Source organism: Lingula anatina, chromosome 8 (genome assembly GCF_051362555.1).
Source record: "Lingula anatina isolate TDL-2025a chromosome 8, LinAna3.0, whole genome shotgun sequence".
NCBI classification, from domain to species: domain Eukaryota; kingdom Metazoa; phylum Brachiopoda; class Lingulata; order Lingulida; family Lingulidae; genus Lingula; species Lingula anatina.
The window spans coordinates 19,161,665-19,172,620 of record NC_141774.1 but is presented as its reverse complement, the minus strand read 5'-3'; the positions used below and the strand labels follow the sequence as shown (position 1 = coordinate 19,172,620).

The 10,956-nt window shown below is 37.4% G+C and overlaps 1 protein-coding gene across 1 annotated transcript; it reads left to right on the top strand.

The window, feature by feature from the left end:
• Nucleotides 1–1,620: 1,620 nt before the first annotated feature.
• On the top strand, nt 1,621–3,840 carry LOC147760518 (uncharacterized). The gene is made up of 3 exons (XM_086994580.1): nt 1,621–1,707; nt 2,159–2,386; nt 2,823–3,840. The coding sequence occupies exons 1-3, from the start codon at nt 1,675–1,677 to the stop codon at nt 3,204–3,206; spliced, it is 645 nt and encodes a 214-aa protein (XP_086850706.1). The 5' UTR covers nt 1,621–1,674; the 3' UTR covers nt 3,207–3,840.
• Nucleotides 3,841–10,956: the final 7,116 nt, after the last annotated feature.

Here is a 10,956-nt window from a genome sequence, read left to right as displayed (position 1 = left end):
AGAAATCAACGGAACATAGACGAGAGCGTTTTATCAACGTTGATGGACGCTTGTAAATCGTATTCTAATGTGGTGGAGAGTAATGACCGGCATTTTCAGAATATCCATTGCATGTTGTGCTACACAGGACAGAGGTTTTCCACGAACGAAGGCTGTTCTGGTAAGTGAAAGTGAAAGTGGGAAGGAGGTTTGCATTCCTTCAGATTCCTCTCTCTCCAGTTGTAAGTCATTGTTTTTATTTTTGCACTCTAAGCTGCGCTCAAGGAAAATTTTATATGAAAACTTATTTTTGAGGCATTGGTTTTGCATTCTTAGCTGTGATTAATGCAATGTATGTATGAATACTTATTTTTAAGTCATTGCTTTTGTTCTTTGCATTCTTAGCTGTGATTAATGCAATGTATATATGAATACTTATTTGTAAGTCATTGCTTTTGATTTTGCACTCTAAGCTTTGATTAAGGCAAACTTAAATGAGCCATTTTCCACCCCAAAATAAATAAATAAATGAAATAAAATAAAATAAATAAATAAATAAACCGACAGTCAGATATTACATTTAATTAAGATGAAATTAAATATCAATTATGATAATAATAATAACAAAATTAATAATATAGGTAATAATAATATTTATTAATCCAAATCCAAATTTGTTCAGTAGACTTTACAATAAAATGTCAAAGAGAAAAAATGCAAAGATTAGTAAAATAATTGATTAAAACAGGAAAATTAAATTAAATCAAATAATGTAAAAATTAAAAATTTACTTGATAACTCACTTTAAAAAGTCATTAATGAAAACTCTATTCATATTTTTTAAATAGATGTATCTTGAGTTCCCTTTTAAAAGTAGCTGAAGAGTATATCCAGTGAAAATGGCAGTGAATTCCGTTCCCTAGGTGCAGCGACTTTAAAAGAACTGTCACCACATTTGTGACAGTAAGAGTCGCACACGATGTTAAAAGTAGATGGTCGGAAGAGCGTAATTGGCAGGGGGGAGGGGGGTCGTAGTTTGTTACAAGAAGCAACGTGTACATATACTTAAAAATTAAAAAGAATCCGTGCCTTAATGGGTAGCCAGTGAGGTTGTTTGAGAATAAAGGGGTAATGTGACTGGTAACAGATGTGCGGATAAGAACTCCTTCACAGATATTTCAATACGTTGCAGACGTTTTGAAAAGAACTTCAATTGTCTAGTCGAAATGTAACAAAGGCATTTAGAATAGTAATTGTACACGAGGATTGACGATATCTATTTGTCCATAGACAGAGAGGTGCCCATGTATACACCAAAATTTTTTGCATGAGAAGACCAAAATTTCACCAATCCTGATACTTAGGGTTTCTGCAATGTGTTTATTATGAGGCTGTGTGATGACCAAGAAATCAGTTTTGCTGTCATTTATCATTAGTTTGTCCTTTACCGTCCAAGCCCTGAAATCGAAAATTCCGTGATACATTGTATGTCTCCTTTACTTTAATAGCTAGCATATCACTTTGTAACTTCTGGCAGTGCACATTTCAACTTAATGCTTATATATATATATATATATATATATATATATATATATATATATATATATATATATATATATATCGTATTTACCTACAGGAAGAACTGCAACGACGTCAAATCAATTTGATGCACTGCGATTTAGTGCGTTGCTGACAATGCCTGAGCCTACGATGTTGAATACTGGCTTGGTAAATAAGTCTCTCTCTTTATCTCTCTCTCTCCCTCTCTCTCTTAAACTGTTAAGGGGTGCATGTTCCTACAGGGTATAAATGCGTTAAATGGTCTATTGTAAAGAGTTGGTCGTTAAAATATTTTAATAACTTGCCCAAAAACATCCCCCGCCTCCTCCTAGCCGTCACCCGTTATGTTCACAGTTAAATCTACGGGTCCATGTTGTTGATTGTGCACCGCCCCCCCCCTTCGCCTGTAGGCCCCAGAGGGAACCAACAGGACACTTTGGGACTCTACAAAAAATTGTCATATAGGAAACATGTGCTCTACAGCTCACAATAGGACGCCCTGTAGGACCCTGTAAGATTTGGGGTCATTTTGTATTGGACGTCCTAGGAAAACTAAAGGAAATTTTCCGCAAGTATTATTCTCTGTCCAATCACACCAGCTGCTTGGATCCTATTTCAGACTCAGTTGAGTGGGGTGACGTGTCTTCCGGGATACGGCTTAACCAGCGACCAACAACAATGTCATGCCATCTTGCACGACTTTAGAGCCATCTATTTTCCTTGGTCCTTGGTGTTTATCCTTGAGCATGGGCACGAGAGGCCGGAATGTTTCCAAATTCACGAAATAGTTCACGAAATAGCGGTCAAATTTACGGAAGCCAAGTTCATGCACCAGTGTCAGTATCTCGTAAGTACAATGCATGGTTGCTTTGTTCAATTAAGACCAAACTTTTAGGCTGCCTTGCCCCATTATATATCAACAGTAGCCCAATCGAATGAGGCATTGTGACTATATATGACTAATGTTTTTGGCCGATACCTTATTCATTAGTATATAAGTGAATTGATTTGGATTTACCATTCAATGAAATAAGTCAAAATGTGACACTCTGATTATTTGCATGTGGAGTCGTGACTGTTCTGAGATATCCCGGTTGTTCAGTACTGAGATGTCTCTGATGTATTGGCCCTCACAACTCACACGCTTTCCACATAAAGAGCTTTTCGTATATGTATTGGCTTTTTTTCTAACCAGTTTATTTAAAAGTATTTTGGACTTTATAAACATTCTGTTCCTTAGAATTTGAAGGAAAGTAATGGAATTTTCTTTCTCATTCTCATAGGTGTCCAACGCCACTGACACTAAGGAAACCGTTGTATACAACGGTAGAGTAAGCTTCAACTCTATCATCCCGAACTATGAGGTTGGTCTCAGACGGGCTAGATGCTTTGAAATGAACGTTTCGCAGCACCTGACAGGAAAAATCCTAATGATGGGCAATGCCAATATAACAGCGATACCCCACAAACCAGACGAGCCATCCGCCTGTTATCCAATGGGGGAAAGCACTGGTGCCACTGTGCTGACCCCTATCGACCGGGAGAGTTCCACAAGAAGTGGCGTCATTCCCGGTTTGGAGGAAAGCTCCTCGGGTTATCTATCAAAGCCTTTCTTGGGATATTTTGCATTTGTAATTTATGTATGCCATTCCCTCTATGTAATGTAATTTAATGGATCGTGGTGATGTGGTTGATTCTTGCAAGTGTTTTCATTTTCATTTCTCCATTTTTTTTAATGCCCAGTGGTATAATTTTTCTTTATTCAATGCTTCATGGTTTGACATTTGGCGGATATGCGGAGGAGGGTACACGGCATCCCACCGTTGCTTTAAAAAAAGAACACCAAGAGTAACAAAACAAATCTATAAAAGATCTCCATCCCAGCAAACAGCAAAACTGTCCAAGTCTACAAGTGGTATACTATTTGCTGTGGACATTTATTCTCGTGTCGTTTTCTAAACAGAAAATGTGTTGATCCGCCTGTACTTTTATATACACTAAGCAGTTGTAGAAGTTTGAATGATAATACTCAGTAGCAATATCCTGTCAACATTATATCCAGGACAATGTATCTGAATCCTTATATCCAAGAGTCATCTTATATAAACGGACTTTTCGGTCAAAGCCAGCTAACATTTTTGCATGGTGGACGGCCATACTTTAAAATAGCGGTATGAGGCAGATATAGATAGGGCATGAAAATGGCAGAAATAAAGTTTGTTGTGCACCACGACAGTCGTTCAGAAATAATCTTATCCAAGGCTGGTTGCAGATTAAAAGTTATCGGTCCAGCATAATCGACCAGGGAATCTCGCTTCTAAAGGCGCAGTCATGGTAGGCATCTTAGTTGTTTGACATCCCCTCATAACTTAAAATGCTTGATCTATCTAAAATATTATTCTTGCTGAGGGAAAGTCAGTGTAATCAGGTTAATTGTCGGACACGCCCCCTCGCAATGCAAAATGAACAGTGTTACGCATAGCCGCATAGGGATTGATATAGTTTATTGGCAAACGCATACATTTTTACAGTAAAACGTAACAAGCGATTTTATTTGTGATTTATTCGTGGTGGCCTAAAAGAAATATAAAATAAAAAATCAAGATAACACAATAAGCCACTTTATAAAGATAATTTAATAAATTTAACAATTACCCGGTACACCCATCCCCTGGCTGCACTCAAACTCAAACGCTAGACGTCTCGGTCACTGTCTAGAGCACCGTCTTCCCTGGACGACTAGCTAAAACACGCGGCATATAGTATATATATATAGAAAAGCACAATAAACAGCATTCAACTTATTGGCAAATGCAGAGCCCATGCTCTCTATCACATGATCTGTGGATAACTTATCAAGACAACTATAAGCATGTGATACAAGAACGCACACATCGCCGCGTGCGCAACAAACAGCATCATGCACCACAAAGTTTTCCCTACTTTAACCAAGCACTTTTCACCCCAACATACAGTACCAATGGTAAACCAAGAAGAAGAACTTCCATTGTGTCCGTTTCATCTTTTTTGGCTTTGAAAATTATACCCCCTCTCTCTCTCTCTCAAAAAGAAAATTTACAAGAAGTAAAAAAAAAAAAAAAAAAAAAAAAAAAAAACCGGAGGGCGACAAAACCAAATAATGTTTCCTTCTTTGTCAAGCTAGAGATTAGAAAAGTTAATTTTGAAATAAATGCTCCACAGCACGCAAATATTAATTTAACTCATACCATGAGTCTACGAAACACTTCCGTGAAAGAGCAATTTATTTGAAAGCCTTAAATCGCCACGAAAAGAACTGCGTTTTCTTGCATAAGGCCGATGTCACACACATGCTTTTCTTGCAGCGGTGCCTTGTAGCTGTGCTGTTATAACTCTATCACACTATGATTATTCGTTTATTCATAGAGTCCTTTTAACCAAAGTTTATGTTCCCAAATTGTATTCTATTTGACCCAAGATAAACCGCTTTTAACGTTTATTTTTATAGTAATAAAGACACGACTGTATTATTATTTCAGACCAGTGATTACTATATATGATTGGTTTAACTATGAAGTATACTACGTACATGTACGACATTTTCTGGTCTAACAGTCAACAGCAATTATTTTTACTTTGTAAGGATATTTCCTGATGCGAATATCCTCAAGAAAAGGCTGCATCAAATGATCAAATATTTGAATTATATTTTTCATTTGAGTTCCAAATGTCATTTTGTATTCATTGAGTACTTACTGACCTTCATTAATTTATCAGTTCAACATCGGTGATTTAAGCGCACTTCATGTACTCCTAGAGATCGATCACTCTTATGTGTTACTATAATATTCCAGACACACAAAACTATTTTTTTTTTTGGAACCGAGTTACCATCAGGATTATTTCTAATGTTGCAGTTTTACAATTTATTCCTTTCCATGCCCTGTATTGTTTAAATTATTCTTATGAATCATTCAAAACATTCAAAACTGTTCAAAAATTTTATCAGGCAAGTTACTAGAATACCACAATCGTTTCAAGGGTACCATTACGAAAGTAAACTTAATTTTCTTGTTTTAATTTTCTAATTTTTTTTTCTAAATGTTTTTAAAGGGAGTACGTGCCTATGTTAAATCCTATATCATGATATTTTTTATTATTTGGGTATTGGTACTAATATATGATTAAAAGGATGGAAAACAGTAGGTCGGATTTACGTGCAGTTTTTAGCGTAATGGCTGATCGAGTGATTAATTCCGCTTACCCCTCTTGGCGTGTCGGCTTTATTTGAACCGTATAAGAAACAGGTAGCATTAAGTGGTTATATGCTCCACCGATGCTCGCTTTAAATGTACCTTTAGCGTGGTTAATGTACCACAGACGAATCCAACGGGTAGATGATTTTGCTGCTTGTTAGCTTCAAGAACTATCCCAGAAATGCATTTTATTTTGAGAAATCCATTTGCATCACATGCCTGTTGTGTCAGCACGACAGGCCAGGGAAAAAGTTAAGTGTTGGAGTGGGGAGGATGGCAAAGAAGCATCCAATGAAAACCAACCTTGACTGCCAACTGTAAAACGTCAGACATATCGCGGCTCAAAGTGAAACCTTTATAAATCGCCCGCAACGTAATATTAAGCGCACTTCTCTTTACTAGAAAAGAAATTTTAGTGCAGAAACCTGCGTTCAGGAAGTGTGATGGGTACTTTCAAAGTCCTTGAGTTGGTGACCATTCTTCTAAAAATATCCACTCTGTCTGCCTCACGTACCAACATGCCAATAGATGTCAGCACCGCATTGTCGACAACTTTGCCAGCGGAGAACACGACCGCCTCTTCCTCACTCCTTCCCAGCAATACTTGGCTTTGTGGAGAGTTCAAGCTGGCCTTATCAGGTGGACGATCAATCTTTCGACTGTTTCAATTTAAGATCCACTGTTCATGCGACGCTTTATGTCCATTATACAATGATTGTTGCGACCAAAACATTGCTTGCCCGCGTCCCGGCACAATCCATGCCAACACCGAAACGCAAAAAACTGATGACAACGCTGAAACAATTAAAGCCAATACCAATGGAACAACAGAGGCGCTGGACAACGGCTCGGTCAACGAGTTTGTGTCCTTCGTGAACGAGAGTCAACAGATTATTGAACGCCTTTCGTCTTGCTAGAACCTACCTTACCTAAGTGCTACACCGTCTCCAAGATTTTCTCCCTTTACAGTAGAGAATGACTACATCTGGATGGTTGATCAATGCCCTGTGACATGGCCCGTCGATGATGTAAACCGACAGAAATGTAGCGCAGATTATAGTGGAACAAACATTCAAGATAATCTTGGCTTAATGCAGCCTGTCTTCGACGAGATAAACGAGGTAACTTTTAAGAACAAATACTGCGCTTTATGTCATGGTGTAAATGATGCTGTGCCGTATAAACTGTTTATCGGTTGCAGGCGATCCGAAGGGGAGGTGTTTTTGGCCTGCAATTCCATAGAGTGTTTGTTAAATGCAATTACAAACATCAGAGACGATCTGGATTGCTTTGCTCGGTTTAGACCCCCACCAAACTCCTATCAGAGACCGTGCTTTCCTGATATGCCCGATTCTGCGTATAGGCGATGCAATTTTGCTGTAGTCAACAACACAGTGCAGAGGTTCTTCTACGTAGATGACGTCGTTTTATCGACGTTGCGCGACGCTTGTAAATCATTTACAAATATTGTCCAAAACGGCGCAACGTTCTACAAGAATTATCATTGCATGATATGCTACGGTGGTATACGGTTCTCCACTAACGAAGGATGTTCAGGTGAGTTATAACCAACCTTTGTTTTGTACATTTTTTAGATTATTTCATGTTAAAATATGCCGTGCGCTCCAGAGCTTCATAAAGCACAAGGATTTATCTGTTCAGCAATTTTCATTAAATCCTATTCAAACCTTTGTAAAATACATGTTTAGCCTTATTTACCGAAGTAATAACAGGTAACAGTACCGTACTTCACTTTGGGTCGAGTATTCCTTCGTGATAAAGGGAATGTATGCTGGGATATGTATGTCTATAGCGGATTGCACGCCTTTAATTGACCTCTACGCATTACGGTAATATTGTTTAACAAAAAAAAAAAAAAAAAAAAAAAAAAAAAAAAAAAAAAAAAAAAAAAAAAAAAAACGTATAATTATTATTCGTATATTCGTAGTATGGATACTGAGTTCCTGCAACATAAGCAAGGGTCCAACAGGCCTACAAGGCCACGTGGTAAGTCCCCATCACCGCGCTGCCAACACTCGGATGTTCTTCTTTCTTCGTGCCGACCTGTACTGCGCCCAGCTACCGGTTAAAAAACTGCTGGAAAATGTTATTACTTCGGTAAATATATATTTAAAGAGGGCATAAGATGACTCTCTAAGGTTTGAAAAAGTGGAAAACTAAAGAAATAAAATCAATTCAGCTTAGACCCATAGTGTACCTGGGTTGGACAATCTGTGAGATAGTAGAGCAAGAACCATAAGTCTACACAAAAATATATAAATGCGTGTATTAAGTACAAAGATTAGTTGAAAACATGCATGTGTTAAATTAAGTTGTACCATTTATGACAGAAGGCTGAGCTATTAGATTAGACTAATTTTTAATTGTAAATATCAGTGTTTTCATAATTTATCTATATGGAAGAAAGATTTATTCGTACAATCTTGGTTCAAAGGAGAGATGGATGAACCAATGACTTCATTTGATGCATTGACATTTGGTGCAGTCCTAACTGCGGACGAAGATCGAACTTCGAGGGATACTTTGGTAAATATGTCTCCGTCGCCGGTTGGGTTTTGGTCTGTGAAGTAGTGTTTAAGTTTAAAAGTTATAAGGTAAATCCTGTGTGATTTTAATATGTTTTTAAAACGTGTATATATATATTTCACAACTGAGATGTTATGATAATCAACTTCGTGATCAGTTCCTACTTCCAAAATCTGGCATTAAAACCAAAAGTCTGTAGGTAGCTGTGCTGGCCCCTGCTTCACTGTGAATTTATCTTAAATAAGTGTTTTGGCTTTAGGCTTATAAGGTGGGATCTGTCTGAATTTCCAATGTTTTTTTAACTTGTACGTATTAAACATAGACTCTATGAGATGTTATGATAATCAACTTTGTAATCAGTTCTTTCTCCCAACGTCACATTAAAAAAACAAATAAAATAACGGTAATCGTGCTGCAATTTTTATAAAATCGCTTAAAAAAATATATATAGATATCATACAGTATTTTGTTATAAAATTTTCCTGATTTTCTTTTTTCTCTGGCACATACAGTGGAGACCTTCTGTCATCATTTTCTTGATTCACCATGCGCACGTTTAAATGTGTCCCTGTAAGGTATCTACACTGTATGTGCGCATGCGTCAGTGAGTTCACATGGTGGCTTGTCACCTGGCCTTCTATATTGTGACTATCATGAATGCCCTATTCAAAATCTTCATTTTAGCACAAGATTAAATATGAAAATTACAAATAAATGTGTTGCTGTTCAAATTATGTAATAAAGAAGTTTTTGGATGAGATAATGAAGTGCATGCGCTCTTCGTGTATAAGTGCCACTGAGATAAGCCTATAAATGGTTTCATAAAGCAGGGCCTATTCATTTTTCCTCAGAAACAATGAGATCATGGCATGGATAACGTAGATGTAATTGAAACGGGAGATATCCCTGCACCATTTTCTGGTAAATGCTATACGCATCAAATGTGGCAACCGTCATAACATTTTGAAAGGCAACTTGAAGGTGTAACTTAAATCAGATGAATTGACCTTTAATTTCGACCAATCCAATTAAGAGAAAAATCGTTTACAGAAAAGGACATTCTGGCGGCATGCTTGATTGAAGTTCATAGCACGGTGTAAACATGTTAAAATTATCTTAAATTTGGGTTGAAAAATAAAACAAACAAACAAACAAAAAAAAAAAATAAATAAAGTAAAAGAAACGACGTGAGAAGTGAAATTCACACACACGTACACACACCCACACAGAGTATTCAGTATATTTCATCCCATTTTGTCTCAACGGCTTTTCAGACCTATGACCAAACACTGTTCTTTGATTTTTGTTTCAGCCAAAAGCGAGCGGTGTGGCATGCCCACCCGGATACGGTACAGATGCCCAGCAAAAATCCTGCGATCTGATCCTTTCAGACTTCAGCTTTCTGTACTTTGCTTTGGCACTTGAATTTTCACTAGAGGGCGGCCAAGACAGGCCGAATTGCTTCCCACTGTATGATGTGATTCACAGCATCGTGGAAAACGTCACGGAAGTCGAGATCCTGCATGGATGCGAGCTCAAAGTAAGTGAAAATAGGTTAAAGAACCGTTGTAACCTTTTCTTTTTTTATCAGATTAATATTTGATCGATTTTTTACTATTTTAACTATAACTTGTTAGGAACGCTAATCAGTTGGCAATCATTGTCATTTACTCAAGATTTTATCTGTTGTTATTTTGAAATATTAACATAATTTTGTTTACTGAACATTTAAAGGAGGCTTTTAGATTTAAGATGATTGCTACTTAATTATGTTAAAAACGTTTCATCACTCATCTTCTTCTTTCCTCCGTACTTATTGTTATGTGTGTGATATTTTTCCCAAGGAAACACTTCAATACCACGGCAGAGTGAGCTTTAAGTCTGTCATCCCTAACTATGAAGAGGGTCTCAGACGGGCTAGGTGCCTTGAAATGAAAGTTAGGGAATCTATTGGTGGGAAAGTCATCGCACTGAATAATATCCAGGTGGCGCTGATTCGCCGAGACCCGGACGACCCATCCGCCTGTGATCCTATCAACACGAGCACCGATGCCACCGTGCTGCCCGCTATCGACCAAAATATTATTCCAGGCGTAAAAGCTACCAAGAGCCATGTGGAAAGATCTATGGGTGTCCTGTTGTGCGCCGATATGTTCTTCCATGTCATTTTTATCCCCCTGCATTTTTTCTTTATAATTCAATGAAAAGAGTACGAAAATAAGCCGCCTTTATGTTTTCTTAATTGTTTTTCAATTTTAAATGTTTTCCATTAGAGGAACGAATATTTCAAATTTCATCTTGATATTCATATCAATTAATTTTCACCAGTTTGTGTCCTTCTTTAGCGACGACTCGTGGCATTATGCCGAAGACGGCACACACACGAAATTGAAGTAGTTTGAAAGACGAGACGATGTGTCAATATCATGTCAATATTTTAATCAGAATAATGTATTTGAATCTTAATATCCAAGAGTAATCTTATATAAACGGATTTTTCAGTCAAAGCATGCTGACAAAATCTTCTCGTGCATTTTTGCATCGTGAACAGCTATAGTATAAAATGGTGTTATGCGAGAAATATAGACAGGGCATGAGAGTGGCAGAAATAAAGTTTGTTATGCACCACAACCGT

Coding starts and splice junctions, on each gene's coding strand:
- LOC147760518 (XM_086994580.1), top strand. CDS start 1,675: ATGCCTGAGCCTACGATGTTGAATACTGGCTTG. Junction 1,708..2,158: donor CGATGTTGAATACTGGCTTG/GTAAATAAGTCT, acceptor ATCCTATTTCAG/ACTCAGTTGAGTGGGGTGAC. Junction 2,387..2,822: donor TGCACCAGTGTCAGTATCTC/GTAAGTACAATG, acceptor TCATTCTCATAG/GTGTCCAACGCCACTGACAC.